The 17,495-nt window shown below is 37.3% G+C and overlaps 3 protein-coding genes across 4 annotated transcripts; all 3 read right to left on the minus strand.

Moving 5' to 3' along the window:
• Nucleotides 1-100: 100 nt before the first annotated feature.
• On the minus strand, nucleotides 101-2,264 carry LOC120004555 (pectinesterase-like). The gene is made up of 2 exons (XM_038853920.1): nucleotides 1,153-2,264; nucleotides 101-930 (listed from the first exon to the last, which is right to left on the minus strand). Exons 1-2 carry the CDS (start codon nucleotides 2,150-2,152, stop codon nucleotides 233-235), a joined length of 1,698 nt encoding a protein of 565 aa, XP_038709848.1. The 5' UTR covers nucleotides 2,153-2,264; the 3' UTR covers nucleotides 101-232.
• Nucleotides 2,265-2,889: 625 nt separating this feature from the next.
• LOC120003705 (serine/threonine-protein phosphatase 6 regulatory ankyrin repeat subunit B) lies at nucleotides 2,890-6,264 on the minus strand. 2 transcript variants are annotated; one of them, XM_038852752.1, is made up of 6 exons: nucleotides 6,119-6,264; nucleotides 5,318-5,405; nucleotides 4,007-4,071; nucleotides 3,404-3,472; nucleotides 3,277-3,326; nucleotides 2,890-3,185 (listed from the first exon to the last, which is right to left on the minus strand). In XM_038852752.1, exons 1-6 carry the CDS (start codon nucleotides 6,191-6,193, stop codon nucleotides 3,083-3,085), a joined length of 450 nt encoding a protein of 149 aa, XP_038708680.1. In that variant the 5' UTR covers nucleotides 6,194-6,264; the 3' UTR covers nucleotides 2,890-3,082. The 2 variants fall into 2 exon arrangements, with proteins under 2 accessions (XP_038708680.1, XP_038708679.1); XM_038852751.1 differs by having other exon boundaries at nucleotides 2,890-3,194.
• A 5,985-nt stretch (nucleotides 6,265-12,249) lies between these two features.
• Nucleotides 12,250-17,492, minus strand: LOC120003754 (partner of Y14 and mago-like). The gene is made up of 4 exons (XM_038852827.1): nucleotides 17,174-17,492; nucleotides 16,562-16,681; nucleotides 13,873-14,118; nucleotides 12,250-12,617 (listed from the first exon to the last, which is right to left on the minus strand). Exons 1-4 carry the CDS (start codon nucleotides 17,369-17,371, stop codon nucleotides 12,474-12,476), a joined length of 708 nt encoding a protein of 235 aa, XP_038708755.1. The 5' UTR covers nucleotides 17,372-17,492; the 3' UTR covers nucleotides 12,250-12,473.
• Between the last annotated feature and the right edge of the window lie 3 nt (nucleotides 17,493-17,495).

The following is a 17,495-nucleotide window of genomic DNA, read 5'->3' on the forward strand; positions in this document are numbered from 1 at the left end:
TATATATATATATCTCTTTGTTTGTATGGAAAGCCTGAAATTAGTATATCGAAGAATGATAATCAATTTTAATCATTTTCAAGAGGTTCATACATGTAAATATAGCTATATATATTCTTGCATGGATAGCAAAATCACATATCATGCAATCAAGACAGAGAGAGGAGGATCTTATACGACCAGGAAAAAAACCAGAGGATTAATAAAACATTTTTAATTAATTAATTAATCCTCAACGTTTCAACCCAGCCAACATAGGAACTCCGGATCCCCTGATCCATTGATTTCCTTGAATAAAAGCATCAACGGTGAACTGAAGAGCTTCGCTTCTAGGAATGGCTCCACGGAATCCCTTCCACCTCACTCTCCTATCCAGCCTGGCACCAGGCCCACGGTTTGCATACTCAGCATAGTAAAGAGTATCAAGAGCAAAGTTTCCTGCCCATGGAAACCATCCTTCTGGCTTGATGGCATCACCTATGGTAGACTCCATGATAACAGTCCTAGAGTACTCCTTCCATGGCCTGCCCAAGTACGATGGGATCTTGAACCTGTCACTAGTTAGTTTCTGCTCTGGGACGATTCTGCAATTATGGATCACAAGTCCGGTGGCCAAGTGCCTCTCAGCCCTGCCGTCTGCGGTCACTGTATTGAATTGGTTGTCCATTGGTCTTCTTAGGATGATCAATGAGTTTTGGATCACTGCAGCGCCGTAACCAAAGATGAAATCAATGGTGCCAGAGATGACGCAGTTGCGATAGAATTGTCTGTGTGCGTGGTAATACAACGAGTCTTGGTGTCCGTCGATTCTGCAGTTGAAGAACACCGACCTATCGGATTGGACGCGGAGAGCCACAGCTTGATGGCCCTGTGGACCTGCTGTGTTTTGGAACCCCATGGATTTGGCCATAAATCCCTCGCCAACAGCAGCTGCATTACCGTATTTATTATTATGTTTATCGAAAATGCTAAAGATCCTTTTTTTTTTTATCCTAGTTATCCCAAATACTGAGATGGACGCACACGATCCATGTGAAAATCGTGGACATCACATGATCCATATGAAGTCAATATCAGCATTTAGGATAGTTAGAACAAAAAAATACTAGAATCCGATAAGACTGCTCGTAATTAAAAAACTCTAAAACTTACAGAAAGTGGCAGTCTGCATGGTACCAAAGCCTTTGCTGTAAGACTTGGATCCAGTGACAATGGTCTTTCTGGGTCCATCACCATACATAAACACATTCATTGTCTTCTTATCAATAGTAATGTACTCGTCATAGATTCCGGCCTTAACGTAGATAATGTAACGACCCCTTAAGTTCTTGGGATATGCGGCAAGGGCTGCACCAATGGTCTTGAATTGGCCACTACCATCCTTAGCCACAACTACATTAGGCTTGATACCTCTATTGTCAACCTTAGCCAACAATTTACGATCAGCACCGGAGAACCAGCTTGGGTAACCATCAGCTTCAAGAAGCCTACGGTTAGAGCTAGGCATGTTGAACTTGAGATTGAATTTCTCAAGAATGGTAGCTAACCCGTCAACGATAGCCAACACATTGCTTGTCAATTGGCTTGCATCAAGCATACCATTACTCAATTGATCCTTAACTGGGTGAGACTGGTTGGATTCTGTCTTTGTGGGATCATCGAATCCGTCCAAGCAAGATTGTTGGTAAGAAATGACAGCGCTAAACCAGTTCTTGAGATCAGCTACGCGATCCTGCATTGTGTGCATTTGGCTATCACCTACAGAACTAAAAGATGCTTGAAGCTCTTGAACCGCAAAGTCCATCAAATCCTTGCAATCATCCACAGCCATCTTGATTCTTGGCTCCTTTGTGGCATCAACCACAATCGAGTCAGAAATGTTGAGCGATTTCTTGACTGCCTCAGCCGTGGCCATGATCGCAGCCTTGAAGAGCTCTTTCGGGTCGGTATTATTTGCGGAGCTCAAGCTCTTCACACATGCCTCCTTGTAATCTGTTGGTGAACACATTTGCGTTACGGCCTTCATGTGTGGTGACAAGTCCTGTTCCCCCTTGACACCATGATATCTATTGACATAGACGATGGTGCCAATAACGACACCAACGACAAGAATAATAGAGGTCACTGACACAAGTACCTTGCCAGCAACCATTTTTATTGATCTATATATTATAACTCTCTAATTTTTTTTCTAATTTTTCTTGATATGATTCCCTCCTTAGTGCCAACGAGAAGGGAAAGGAAAATGTAGATGGAGAAGAGGGAGTTTCTTCCCTCCTCGTTGTGCTTTGGGGATGAATGAATGTTAGGAGTTTGCATTGTTGAGTTTATAGGGATTGAAGGTGCTAAAGATAGTGTCTTTGTTTGGTCCATGCATGGAATTGAGAAAGGTGGTTGAAAGAGAATGAGTTTGCGAGCTCCCTCAATATTATTGTGGCTTAGGACGAGCGTATGACTCGGGACCAGTCATTCACTAAAAATAGAAACACAGGTTAGTTTTATCTGCCTCTTTATCCTAAATTTTACCTTGTATTTTGATCCTTTTTTAGATGAATTATATTAATCTGTTCAATAAGTTAATTTTAATACCTAGTCAAACAACGAGGACAGAGAAACCAATATGTCCATTTGACAACAACATCAGCTCTAAACTCGGGTCGTCAACCCATCCCGCTCCACGCTGACAACAAGTAAGACCTAACCGAAACCAATGTGGGGAAAACAAGGCCGAAGCACACAAAGGAAAGTTAACTCTACAAAGCCTCCCACGGGCTTTTAGCACATACAAGGAAATAAAGCCGAAGTTGTTCTGCGTGAGAGTTGAACTTGCGACATTCACCATTTGCAAGGAGTAACCAAAATTGTTATCAATATGTTGTACTCGTTCACGGCTTCGGACATAAAAACTCCAAGCAATACTTTATAGAGATTGTGTGATCGTCAATCAAATACGTACGTCTAGACATCTTGACAAAATATTTTAACTGTAACCTCACAAAATCTATCAGGACAGGAGTACGCTTACATATATGCAGATCAGCTACCATTCTGCAGCTTTCATAAGAAAGGTTCTAACTTCTAACTAAGAAACTGTGACATTGGTAAGTTCCATCTCAGCTGCTGCTTCATTGATCGCATCAATAACAGGCATCTTTCCCTGAGTCACAGCCTCATCCATTGGGGTCCTGTCATGACTAAAGGTCGATCACCAAGTGTCAGGTCTAAGTGAACTTACCATCACAGTTTCGATGATCAAAGATGAAATAAATTATATACCTGTTTAAAGCGCTTACATTTGCTCCTAATAGTATCAATTTCTTAACCACCTGGTATAAGTCCGGGAAATTAATTAATGACTGAACCTTAAAAGATGAAAAAAGTAAAATTGATGAGTAATAATTACCTCAATCTGACCATTGAGGCAGGCCCAGTGAAGAGGTGTATTATTTTCCGCATTACAAGCATTGAGGTCCTGCTCACATACAAGTTCCACAAAACTTAAAAAGCTCTTACATAAACAACTCAGACAGTAGTATACCATGGATGCATCACCAAATAATGATAAGAACGACTTATTCTCTGCACACCAGAAAAATGAAAGTAAATAATTGTCTTTTGGATATAATTCAGAAAAATATAGTGTACATAGTCAGGTGCCAAAGTCAACAAAGGTCGAGGAAAGCATACGATAAACAACTCATTTAGTGGCTTCGATGCCCACAAAAAGAAGACAGCATACATTTAAACACAGAGACAATTCTTCAGATCATAGAAATTTCTTAGTCATATATATACACATACGAATAGAAGGGAAGTATGAAAACCTTGTTTTAGAAAGCCAAATATACTTGAACAAGGAATAAGTTATGCCATCATGAATTTCACAGGATCATGACATGAATCCCAGTTGGCATAAAAGAAATGTGCCAGTGCAGAAGATGTTTTTCTCATCACATTGTATTGATCTATCATGATAACATGAAATACTTGGAAGCAGGTTGCTCACCACTCTTTTACTGATAAGATACTCGACGACGTTGAGGTGACCATTAGCAGCAGCCATATGTAGTGCTGCAGTTACATTACTGTACTGAATTATCTTAAAGAAAAAATGAAACTAAAAGAAACAGCATATAAAGTTCAATAAGCACAAGACACAAAATTGCACTTAAAAAGACTCAAGTAAACTAGGATTAAAAAAGTCAATATACGTGAAATCTTAGATGTAAAAAAACTGTTCATGAGGCATAAGATAAAACTGCTGCATAGATAAACCAGAGAGCTACACACGATATCGACTAATACCTAATGAACACTGAAAAAAGAACAAGAAGAGCGCTCGAGTCTTGTACACATAGGATAAGCTTAAAAGGGCAATTTAGGCAAATTTCATTCCAAAAGGAAAAGTAAAGAGACAAAAGTAACCTCAGACTTGCTTGGTTGTAATTTCAAGTATTAACTTCTACACTTCATACGCTTGCTTATGAAATTACATGCAAACATATTTTTGAAGTTTATATGGTACAGATTCTCATCCAACCTTAAACCATCATTATCATGCCATACATTACCTGGAGAACAGAAAATGAAAATGCTTCACATAGAAAAAAGTGGTAGATGAACTGAAAGACAGTAGTTTCTGCAGGAAGACCTCGGGATACAAACATTTTGATTTCAACAATCTCTCTTGTCATCTTTTGGCCCACATAGAGAAACAAATGTGAGGTTTTGAAGATATTAGGAACCCAATCAACACCTTTAGTATAGATGGTTTCTGCCCTTAGACTGGCTAGAGGTAGATGGTCTCAGTCCTTAGATTGGTGGTTCTCTAATGACTGTAGAAATGGATGAAAATCTTATGATTGAGATTTTAGAACTCATATATTGTTTATTTGAATGGAAATAACTCATATTTTGTACTTAACTAGCTGTCGGGGCAGTGACAGAGGGAGGTTGAACCATGAACCTCGTGGTCAGGAGGGTTGGGGTGTGGACATCACAGCTGGGGCAACAACATGCCCCCTCGATACCTTTAAAAATATATTTTTTTTCTGATAAATAAAATAAGTGGCAGATCCATTTCATCCTTCCATGCTCTACTAAGGGACTCCAATACTCCATATGCAAATCACTACCAATTAGACACCATCAATTGGTTGATGAGAAAACATGATCCATGCAATTAAATCAATATCAGATAAACAAGAAATGCAGCCACTATATGGTCATTTACTGCAGTTCAACAGAGAACAAATATCTTAATAACAATAAAATCATATCACATGATTAAGGTAATAATACTAATACTGATACTAACCTCTTCGACCCATTGAATCCTCAGAATCAAGTGAAACACCGGAAGATGCTAAGCTGATGACATCTTCAATATCGCCATATCTGGCAGCCTAAAAAATTTATAGACTAAAAGTGAAGTAACAGGCTTTGGAGTTTTGAAGTGTTATATGGCAAGAAACAGTTACTGTAGTGCTATACTTGACAGCTATAGCCGAAAGATAATCATTTAGAGACATTATAAATAGAATAAAAAACACCGGAAGTAGCTTCTGCAACTAATGCTGTCAATCAAAAAGGTCAAGCAGAGCTCAATCAAAACTAGATAATGCTGAGCAGTACTGAACCAAATCAAGCTTAAAGAACAGACACTGCTGAAATTATTAACCACGATTAACAGAGGTATCCCATTTCTCATTCCATGAAAGAATCAGAAAGGAAATCAAAACTCCATAAGGGAGAAAAACAATTTAACTCGAAGAAATTCTGCTACAACAAACAAACATAAAGGTGAAATCAACCACCAATGAAGAACACATCAGGAACATAGTCTTAATAAGCAAATTATTGATTGGCAGATCGCATCATATCTCGTTTCATAGAATGGATTCAAAACATCTTTCCAACCCAATTCACATACAACTGAATAACTGCAGCTAACGGTCGCTTGACCTGAAACAATTTGTCATTGATATACAAGTGACACGACGGTCTACCTGTAATACCTATATTGAGCACGTAATCGATCCGAACAGTTTCACGGCAAACAGAACGCAAATAATAAAATTACGAAACTAGAAACGCATCAAATGAGAACAATCTGTACCTCAAGCAGGGCCTCAACATGTTCAGAAGTTGCTCCGTTAGTATTCTGCTCAATAGAATTGTTCTCGACACCCATTACTTGCCGTCGATAACCACTGCACTGCTACGCTGTGCACAGTAGGTTTGAACTTACATAAAACCCTAGAAACTAGGAAGTGCTTAGAAGAAGCTTCATTTCCAGACGTGCCCAAACATTTTATAAAAATACATTTTTAGCCCCAAATCTTTTTTTTTGTAAGGAAGAAGAACAAATCTTTGATAAATGATTTGGTATCCATTTTCTCCAAATTTAGTATTTACCATTTAGGGAATGGGATATAATTTTAACTCTTGACCTTTTGATTCCACCGCCAAACCAAATAAAAACTACATTAATTCATTTAGTTTAATTAAATTCTTAGGCCCATTTGGTAGAACGTGTATCCAGTGATAACGTTAGCAGAAACGTTAGCACACGATCTCTCACCCAATAGTTAAGAAATGACAGCGTATATGCAATTAGGAAATGACAACGTATATGCTACCGTTTTCATTAAAAAAATACATATTCCGTCTGTTTGGTAAGGTGTCTCAGTCGACGCTTCCGCTTTAATGCACGCTGAAGTCGGATGCCTCACCAAATGGTATAGCGTTAACAGCAGAAGTGTTGTCCACACGTCAGCATTTCCGGTAGCAGAAAAGAAGCTTAGGATATGAGCTTTTCTTTGAGCGGTCACAGCATTTGAGTCGGACCCATGCTTCAGCAGCCTTTTTAATATTTATTTTGGGCATGGGTCCACCTTTTTATTAAATAGTTACTTTTTTGATTAAAAATAGATGGCCAAAGTCTGGACAATAAATCACTTAACATTTTTTAATTAATTTTACTAAAAATAATTCAGTTGATGTTTTAACATTTTTAAACGTTTTAACATTATTCCTGTTAATTAATTTTAACATTTTGACATCCAATTAACATTTATTTTAAAATATTTAAAATACATACTTCACATAAATATTAACAATAAATTTAATTTAATATTAAACAAATAACAAATTTATTATAATATCATAAAATATAATATTTAATAATAGAATAAATTTACTTATTTTATTAATGAAAATATTATGCATAAAATTAACTTCAATAAAATTATATTTGTTAGATTAAAGCTTATATTAAATTTAATGTAAAAATCATAAAATATAATATTATAATACTTTAATTCAATATTTTTTCGCTAGTATCAACTTTTAGTTCACCAAACATCTCAGTATATTACACAGCTTTAAGCTCAGTTTTTTTTTTACAGCTTTTCCGTTAGCATTGAAAATCAACCCAACCGCTCTGCCAAACGGTGGGCAGGTGAGAGTTTTTGTTTACACATTTTTTACATCGTTATCCCTCTTGTATCGTGAACCAATGAGGGTGGATTGATGACGAGAGAGCGTGGATTGATGACGAGAGAGCCTTGAAACTGAGATCCTCAAAGACGGCTCGTCTAGCTATGCCTTCTTCACTCTCTGCCAGCACGAACCATGGAAGGTGGCTTCTCCACTCTCTGCTAGCATGAACCATGGAAGTTTATGGCCTGGATCAATAAACCCAATTCTCTTTCATGTCAGTTGATCCTCGAACACAAATCTCTTTCACGATAGCATATCGTCATGATCAACATACCCCAAAGAATGCAGCGAAGTCCTCCACAGCCACCCTCGTTGGTTGAAGATTTGACCAGTTGGATCCCTAATGAATTTTAGAAGGAAAAGAGAAGAACCTACCCATGAACTCTATCAAACTCTATTAAAAAAACCTAATATAAACTCTGTTAAAAAAAATCCAATATAAACTCCACTGAGAATTTTTATGATTATTGACAAATGAATTTAATCTTACGAGAATTTGTATTTTACTATACCAAGTACCTATTTAGGAACTTATGGGTAGAATTATTAGAGGTTGAGAATTACAATATGGAAATAATTTTGAAATATTATTAGAAGGATAAAGTTAAGGTAATTTGTTAAATATGCGTAATGCTCTTATAGATAATTTGACATCGTATACTCTATATTTAATTAACATATTTTACAGTTTTACAAAATACCAAAGCTCTGAACTCTAGCATAAATCGATAGCATATAGTCCCTCACTCCCTCCCTCCCTCCATTTTTTTTTAAATTTTCTAAGTTGCATAGAAGTAACATGTAGTATGTCATTTAACTTGCGTATCTTGAAAAGAGTAAGAATGTCGAAGCCGTGATAGAAGAGGAGTTGACAAAGGATGTACAACCTACAAAAGATTCAAAGCCTTTTGGTTCGCGGATTTGGACATGGAAATGGAAAGCGGATGTCAGGAAAGCTATTTTTCTTGGCATCCTTATTCCTTGCCAATGTTTGAATCACAGTGTCATATACTTTCCTAGCATCATTGGTTAATGAATTGCATGTGAACATTGGAAGTTCTATTACCAATGCTATTTTAGGCCAATAATAGTCACAACCAAATTAACAAAGTCAGACAATTTGTTAGTGTAGGAATTGTAGTGCACAAACATCTCTAACCGGGGAGTAGTTTGTCTTAACTACTCAAGAGTATTCTCGGATTGGTGCACTAGTATATTTAAGCTGACATGCAGTAATAGACTTACATAGGAATGAACAACAAAAAACATGCTATCATTGAGCTGTTTATCCTATAACTGTGGGAGTGTGATATTTCTCAATTTTGAGTAAGTCACTACTCTCACACTTATAGAGTGTGCACTTAATTTGATTCACCAAAGGGTCAGGGCAGCACTATTGTCAACAAACCCAGTGAGTTGAGCGTATGCCATTAGGGTGTGGAAGTATACTTACAACATAGTCATCCATGTACTTCCAGTAATGAAAGTGTAAGCACTCACCTGAAACGTTCAAATCAATCTACCTAGAAACTGTCGACAATGATCTGAAAGTATCGAGCATTGGATTTAAATTAATTGACGAGTTAAAATACGTTAGATATAAGGGAATTGAGAGCTCATGAAAAATGTAGATCTTGGAGTGTTCAATAGTACACTCATTCACTCCAATTTACCGGGTATAGCATGGAGGAGGTATTCGCACATATCCCATAGGCTAGAGACAGGTTTCTAACGAAAACTTCGATGTAATATTCGTTCATATCTTGGAGTGCATCCATGGTTTATGTGGTGTCATACAAACATTGGATAGAAGTATTATTCCTAGTCATAGAGTTTAACGATAAAATATAACATTGTAGGAGCTACGATATATGTCCTGTGGAGTCCCCTTGATAGTCCAAAAATAGAATCTTGTCATGTTTAGGAAGATGACAAGACTCTCCGTATCACTTCGGCATTAGGTATTTAACAAGGATAAGTGTTGCATTACAAATAGATATAATTTTATGGGTTTTGGTTTTTTACAACTGATAGCTCTAAAATGAAATTATTTTTGTAAAGATATACATATTCTTTCTAATTAATATATTAGAAAATAAACTAGTCATGAGAATTTAATTTAGATCGTAAATTAATTTTTACGTAATTAAATAAAAAAAATCGGTTTTAAGGAATGTTCAGAAACACCATAGATAAATCGGACAGGAATCAACAAGACTCACGCAGACCGGCAGGACGCGTATGGGCCTAAGAGGACTGGATGGGCCCAGGTTCAGCTGCTGGGATTAGGCTCAGCAGAACATGGTCTCAAGGCCCAGCAGATTCGGACTAGCGCATGTCCAATTGGACCTGCTGGGCACAAGGCCCAGCTGCTGCTTTGGGCAGCATCTTCTGCCCAGCAGCTTTCATAATGCCCGACGTGAGTTTGCTTGGAACATAAGTTTCATGCAAGATTCCTATTAGGATTAATAAATTAAATTCCATTAAAAGACTACTGTTACTTTCCTATATATATATATATTATAAAGAGACAATATATAGTTAGGGTTCATATACCCGTGAGATCATACAAAAAAAAAAGTGTGACCAGTTGTATAATTTTTGGCACACCTGATTGTATCTTGCTTTGTTTGCACTCAAAGAGTTCTATTGGAATTATCTGGGAAACGTCATGGCGTTCAAGGCTTAGCTCGCAGCTCGTGAGTTCGTGAGGTGATCTAGTTCATGATCTTGAAGAAAGTTAAGGATCTCGATATTAAAGAGGTTGGTAATAACTTCTTATATATAGATTGTGACTATGATTCCTAGATCTAGGATGGTTTCTTGAATGAAATTGATCTAGATGAGCATGTTAGGATTTATTTACGTGAATATGAGATTGTCTCATTGATGTATGACACTAAATTTAGAAAGCATGCTAAGATTAATTAATTAAATACAGGATAAATATAATCTAGATCTGATTTAAACATGTTTACATATGATTTATATTGCATGAAAAACTATTTCTTGAAACAAAAATAATTTATGCAAACCATATTTTTCGAAGTAGCCGCCTGAGTCTTAGGGTGTGCAATAGGTATTGTTTATAACCTTTTGATTTGTACCGCTGCTAAGTCGATCCCTTTTTGCTTCTGTTGCGTTTATATATGCGTTAAATTATTTTTCCCAACCAACAAGTCGCCACTGTTGTTGGTTAACAAATTAAGCACGGTTGCATGTCTTTGATTTGAGTACCATTTCTCGCATTTCTTCTTGCTTGCTTTGCATGTGCATGGAAAATATGCATTTGCTAGGTCAAGATTTGACAAAAGTACAGTTTTGTTTTGCTTGGCTTTGTACTGAAATTGATTCCTACGAAAATGGGTGGACGAAGAATTCACCCTACACTATCTTTTTTCACAAGTATAAAAAGTACAAATGCCTGCATGTTTCACCATTTTGTTACTTCTATGTGACCGCCATCCATAGGAATTAGGAAGTGTTGGTTGTTTAGAGGGTCCAACATATGTGTTCATAATCAATAGGTATCTCATGTGCCACATGGATTGGGGGTTAAAATAGAGAGAATTTTTGATGATCGAATGAAAGCATCAACGGTGAGCTAAAAGAGCTTCATTGTTGGGATAGCTCCTCAGTAGCCGCCCAAACACCCAACTCTCCTGTCGAGTTTGGCACCAGGTCAATGGTTGGCGTAGTTAGCATAGTAGAGAGTGTCAAGAGCAAAGTTTCCTTCCCATGGAAACCAACCTTCTAGTTTGATCACATCTCCGATGACGGACTCCATGATAATGATCCTAGAGTATCGTTTCCATTGCCTCCCCAAGTATGAAGGGATCTTGAACCTGTCAACGACAAGCTTCTAATCTAGAACAATCTTACTGTTGTGGATCACAAGTCTTGTGCCTCTCAACCCTATCGTCTAGCAGCACCGTAACCAAAGATGAACTCGATGGTTACCAAGACATCTTATATTACCATGCTCACAGACATTCAATTGCAAATTGTGTCATCTCTGGCACCATCGATTTCATTTTTTGTCACAGTGATGCAATCATATAGAAGTATTGATCGTCCTCATGATGTCAATGGATAATCAATTCAACATAGTGACTACAGACGTAGGGTTGAGAGACACAAGACTTTTGATCCACAACTTCAGGATTGTCCCAAAGCAGAAGTTTGTCACTGATAGGTTGAAGATCCCGTCGTACTTGGGAGGCCATTGAAACGATGCTCTAGGTCTATTATCATGGAATCCATCATCGAAGACGTGATCAAACCAGAAGTCTAGTTCCATGGAAAGGGAACTTTGCTCTTGATACTCTCTACTATGCTGAGTATACCAATCATGGACCCAGTGCTAGACTAGACAGGAGAGTCGGGTGTAAGGACAACTATCGAGGAGTTATCCCCTGAATGAAGCATTTTTTTTTAGAATGTTTCCCATGGTGAAACATGCATTTATACTTTTTCTACACTTTTTTTACTTGATGAAAACAGATCGTGTGAGGTGATCTCCACCCTTTTCATATGAATCAATTTCAATTCAGAGCAAAGCAAAACCCTAGCAAATACATAGTTTCCATGCACATGCAAACCAAGCAGGATAGCTAACATATTAATTTTTGAATTACTATGTTGTGGCTTCTTCCTCCACTCTTGACTAGTTTATTAGCCATCTATGATAATTCTATTTATATTACTTGTTATGCATAAAACAGTAAAGTAAAAGGCAAGAAGAAATGCGAGAAACTGTTTGATACTTGTGCAGGTAACTCAAATGAAGACATGGAACCGTGCTTAATTTGTTAACCAGCAACGGTGCAGAACCTCCAATGTTCATATGCAACTCGTTAACCATTTCCAGAACAAAATCGACATAGATAAATTTTGTTCATGGAGCATTGTTCTCGACCAAGATTAAGCTAATGCCACCTACACAGTTCAATACATTTAACAACCCCATTTCATTGAGCTGCCTGTTCAGCCTTTTTACATTCCAAAAGCCTCAGATCCTCGCGCCAACCTTCCAATCTCACTAACTTTTCCAATTGCTCTGGTCTCATATCTTGCTGTGCAGTGTTCGGCTGCTGAGATTCTGCGAGTCGAATCTGCAAATCCAGAGCCACGATCAAAAAACATTTGCATGACAGCATACACGAGTGAAGCATACCAGCGAGAATCACATCAAGACTTTACACGATGCTTTCAAGACTCGCTACTAAGACAAAAAACTATCGAGCATCCTTTTTAGTTATCATTAATTTATTTTAATACCTTTCACCAAATCGCTAGCATTTTGTAGAGTGACTGAGCAGTGAAAGTAACTCAACTTTCAGGAGCTATCAGTGCTTGAACCTAGGTTCCGCATACTGACGGAAGAGAGACAGTGAAATGTGATTCATATTTAAGTTCTGCATACTAAAGGTAAGTCTTAACTTCTAACTTCATAAAAACTGAAGCAGCTCCAAAGTATACATGGACAACAGCATTTATATTTGTCCACAAAGAATGGTAAAGGATAATAACTCTAGGCCACCTCTATTAAAATGTCTATAAAGAGAATACAAATGAATGCGATCTCTTTTTTTTATAATTGGAAACGGATAGTACATAATTACATATTTATACCACATTTACATATAGAGAAGATTATACTTCAATTATGTTGTATCAATGGCTATCCCCCTATTATCCTCAACCTGTCCCCCAACTTTCTAAGATGCCTATATCATTTTTAAAATTTTATTAATGATTTTTTAGTATCCAACAACCATTTTATGATACAGTATACAAGGGGCATAACTCCGGATGACTTGTTTTCCATTCTACTTTGTTTGAATTTGTGAATAATGTCCCCCCCCCCCCTCCTTTTTCCTTATCACTTTCCCCTTTATTTTTTGCGATTTCTTTATCTCTTAAGGTGTGGCTGCTTCAAGAGTGTATGCTCTCCTCATTTAAAAAAAAAAAAGAAAAAGATCCAACTAAGAATATCTTGTTCATTGATGGTTGGCTTATGGGGAAATCTAAATCCAAATTGAACAATTCTATCCGTTAAACATTTTAGACGAATCTAAATATTTTAGTGCTATCATAGGAACTAAGAACCAAAATATTCTACAGCTAAAACGTGTTCAATTACGTGTTCAACTTTCCAAGAATCTAAATTTTTCTTAAACGTGTTCAATTACAGAAATGATTCTACTGAAGAATAGGAATAATGAAAAATGCACATGAGAATTCTCAAGCAAAATTGGATAAATATTTATAAGCATTTTTCTGGTATTCAGCAGAAAAAAATGACACGTTCCCTTAAGATTTTGTGAGACATACATATTTGTTGCTGAGAAGGCAATAGAAGCATACCTTCTTTTTCAGTGCCCGAATTTTTTTATCAATATCTCGAGGAGGAGCCCCTTGGTCTGAAGCCTTTGTCAAGCTTGAGAGAGGGGTATCTGTAGCAGTATTAGAAGAAACAGCTAGCTCATTCATCTGTGATGCCAAAGATTTGAGGGAATCTGACCCATGAATTGGATCTTCCGCAGGTTGCACTTCCTTCATCAACTCCTCTTCTACCACGGCTTCGACTTTCTTACTCTTGTCAAGAGACGCCTGTTATAGACATACTACATGTTACTTCTATGCAACATAGAAAATTAAATAAGGGAGGGAGCGAAGGAGGGAGGGGGGGAGGGGGAGGGGGAGGGGGAGGGGTGAGAGAGATTGCATGAAACATTACATACACAATTTTCGGTATACTTCTCTATTAATAATTCAGAATAGCAACAAAAACAAGAATTTCATATGAAAACAACTGGTTTGCATACATTAAAAAGTTTTCTCCCAGAGGAAACGCCTTTTTAAGACCGCATGCCTTTGTTATGACGTTCATAAATTCAAAGCTACAAGCAAAACTGGGTAGTGATAAAAGCATGAACTTCATATCCAGGTGATTATTAAGTGTACACTGCAAATATTTCTTTGAACTTCTTAGATGGGGGAAGGAACAAATGCACACTGAACAAATGCACACTAATTCTTAACATAAATTTTATACCAAATGCTTTTAGAGTGAAAAAAAAAAGAATTTTGTTAAAGGACAACAAGGTGGTGCCACCCTAGACATAAAGAAGTAGCAGTACAAGATATATCAACTACATCTAAAACTAAAAAAAATATGAAGGTTACAATCTTCTAAGATCCTAGAAACAGAGTTCTAACCAATTGGCAAGAAAAACTCAAAATTGAGTTTCAATTCCTTCAAAAGCTCTTCTTGGTGCTTCAATAGTTCTTTTTTTTTTCCATACCCCTTCATCCAAGATAGTCCTGTGAGTACAAGGGAACTTTCCCATACTTTCCAGGCCAATAACAATGAAGATGTAGGTGCTTAAAGTCTCCATCTTTATGTAAGTGACATATGTTCACCATTGTCTTGCCACTTTTTTTCCTCTTAAAGCTATCCAATGTCAGGATTAATTTTCATATTGCTTCCCAAATCAACAATGCAAAACTAGATGTGATTCTGGACTTCTGTATTATTTTTGGATGAAACTATGAAAAACCATTACTTCCAATGTCATCCACAAATATCTTATAGCAGGATCTAACATCAAATTTCCTCCATTTCAAGCTTCTCATCTTATGGTCTCCTCATATCAAAATAAATAGTCCATCCATCTATAACCTTCCAAAACACGTTAAATGACTCAAACTTCCAATTCGCTTTGTTTCTCACAAAAGTGGCATTCCATGAGAGAGCACTATTTGTTTTAATAATGACATCATGCACCCAAGCATCTCCGCTTCTTGTTAATCAAAATATATTATACCCACAAAATTGGACTTCCATGGGGTCATTTCCATCCAAAATTCATATCAATCCACCTTTTATCTGCCTCAAATATAAACTCTGTTTTTTATCCTAAATTTAGCTTAAAAGAAATCATTTTAGATGGCAACAGGACCAACAAGAAGTTAGATTAGAATACTAGATGTCCAACACAGAACATTGGGAACTTGGGCTGATGCAACAAGGGCCATATATGCGGAGCAGAACGTCCTACATAAGTCCTTGTCAGTTATATCTCTAAGGCCTTGCCGGACACACTGGATAAGTATATTGTCTGAATTCAGCATGTCATGTACGATAGACTGGAAATAATCAGAGCATCTAACTTGGATTTGTTATTGTGATCCTACCAATTCCCAACATGAGGTGTTGGCATCTAACCCCAGGACAGCAATCCAGGATAACTTTAAAAAGAAAAATAACAACAGTAGAAAATGTATGGTTGATGAAAGGTTTGATGAAAATTATAATTATGAGAAATTTTCTTCTAAAAGAAATGTGGCATGCAAGAACTTGCACTTATGGAAGAACACACACGCGTACACGTGGTCAATGAGCACTGCCTTCCTAACATCAGCTGTGATTGAACAGAGCACTACGAATTCAAGTCGTCAAGCTTATCAGTCCTCACCGGTCACCACCTCAAATTAAAGGCAGGAGTTTCAAATTCCCATCCCCGTTGATCAATTGAAAAGAAAAGAAAAAAAAAAGTATTCATGACGACTGAACAGGAATGAAGCATAAGGTAAGAATTTAGTATTTTTTCTAAAGAGTGAAATCAATATTTTAATCTATATCAACTTTAACTAATAGATCGGACCACCATGAATAGACCTTGTACATTAAGACATATTATGATTCATGAGTCACCACAGTTTTGGCTCAACTAGCTTCATGATAAGCCCAAGGGAGCATCTCGCTATTCCACATCAAAAACAGATCAGCACACAACAGAGATCCTATCATCCTAATGAGCATATCAGAGGCAAGCCGGTTAAGTGTTTACTTCCAGCTGATTTTGATTCTGTTCTAATGATTATTTTGATGCTTGTTCAACTTTGATAAAATAAAATATCTTAGGCTCACTACTCACTACAAAAAGATAAGGCAAACACTTGTGACAATGCTCACTTAAACTCATAGTCAACTTCATCAATCTCAAGAACATATCATAGTAAAATCAAGACAAGACTATGAATGAAATACCTGTAGTCGCTTCTCCTTCTTTCTTTCATTTCTCTTTACCGACTTGGTCTTTGGTTTTGCATCTGGCGCTGGATCATAACCCGGAAGAACTTGCTGCGCAACAGCCATTTCCTTTTTCCACTGCATTACAAAATAGACAATAACAACGACAGTCAACTATCCTTTTCATTTTCAACTGAGTACGAACCAACGCTGTGGCATAAATGCAATATAATTATACAAATGTCTCAAGATACCGAATTTTTTCAGAATAAAGCTTTAAACCCTTCAAATTTCATTATTTCAGGAACTCAGGACTACTCTTTAACTAGGAATCCTGCAAGGAGAACTGCTTTTCATAATGTTCAACAATCATTCAATTCAACTACTCCTATAAAACACAGTCTGCAGATTTGCTTGCCAATGAATCATGCTAGAACACGAAAGACGAGCCAAAGGAAAATGAACAATAACATGAAAACAAATGGTTTACTTCATGGACGCCAAAGAAAGCATAACAAAATATGCCTCAATTGATCCTAATATCATAATTTGGCTTAATAAGTTGATGACACCTTAAATGCTACACGAATTGAAATCCTCAGTTACATGGGAACAGAACCAGACACATACCAGGGCACCTTTGGATTGGTAGATGGCGACCTCATCTTGGGGAACGTAACCAGCCCGAATCCGAATGGGCCTGCGGAGGGTACCATCAGGTCTGCGGGTGGGCGCGAGGATTCTCTCCCCTTCTTTTAGGGTTTTGCTGACCTCTGCCATTGTCTCTAGATCCGCCGTTTCTCCATTGCTGCTGCTACTGCTCGCCATCGATGGATTAGAGATTATTACCTTGAATTCACAGTCCAATGGATTTCTTGACTTTATTAATTGGGCTTTGATCCACTGGAGAGTTGCTTGGCTTCAGTGCCTCAACCGCTCAAGTGACGAAGAA

The sequence above is a fragment of the Tripterygium wilfordii genome, chromosome 8 (genome assembly GCF_013401445.1).
Source record: "Tripterygium wilfordii isolate XIE 37 chromosome 8, ASM1340144v1, whole genome shotgun sequence".
Lineage (NCBI taxonomy): Eukaryota > Viridiplantae > Streptophyta > Magnoliopsida > Celastrales > Celastraceae > Tripterygium > Tripterygium wilfordii.

What these genes read in the sequence shown, in the direction of transcription:
- LOC120004555 (XM_038853920.1), bottom strand. Translation starts at nt 2,152, where the DNA reads ATGGTTGCTGGCAAGGTACTTGTGTCAGTGACCTCTATTATTCTTGTC. An exon ending in CATGCAGACTGCCACTTTCT is followed by an intron (nt 931 to 1,152) that starts GTAAGTTTTAGA and finishes ACGGTAATGCAG; the next exon opens with CTGCTGTTGGCGAGGGATTT.
- LOC120003705 (XM_038852751.1), bottom strand. Translation starts at nt 6,193, where the DNA reads ATGGGTGTCGAGAACAATTCTATTGAGCAGAATACTAACGGAGCAACT. An exon ending in GGATTCAATGGGTCGAAGAG is followed by an intron (nt 4,072 to 5,317) that starts GTTAGTATCAGT and finishes ATGTAACTGCAG; the next exon opens with CACTACATATGGCTGCTGCT. An exon ending in ATCTTATCAGTAAAAGAGTG is followed by an intron (nt 3,473 to 4,006) that starts GTGAGCAACCTG and finishes GTATGTGAGCAG; the next exon opens with GACCTCAATGCTTGTAATGC.
- LOC120003754 (XM_038852827.1), bottom strand. Translation starts at nt 17,371, where the DNA reads ATGGCGAGCAGTAGCAGCAGCAATGGAGAAACGGCGGATCTAGAGACA. An exon ending in AGAAGGAGAAGCGACTACAG is followed by an intron (nt 14,119 to 16,561) that starts GTATTTCATTCA and finishes TGTCTATAACAG; the next exon opens with GCGTCTCTTGACAAGAGTAA. An exon ending in TTCGGGCACTGAAAAAGAAG is followed by an intron (nt 12,618 to 13,872) that starts GTATGCTTCTAT and finishes CTGGATTTGCAG; the next exon opens with ATTCGACTCGCAGAATCTCA.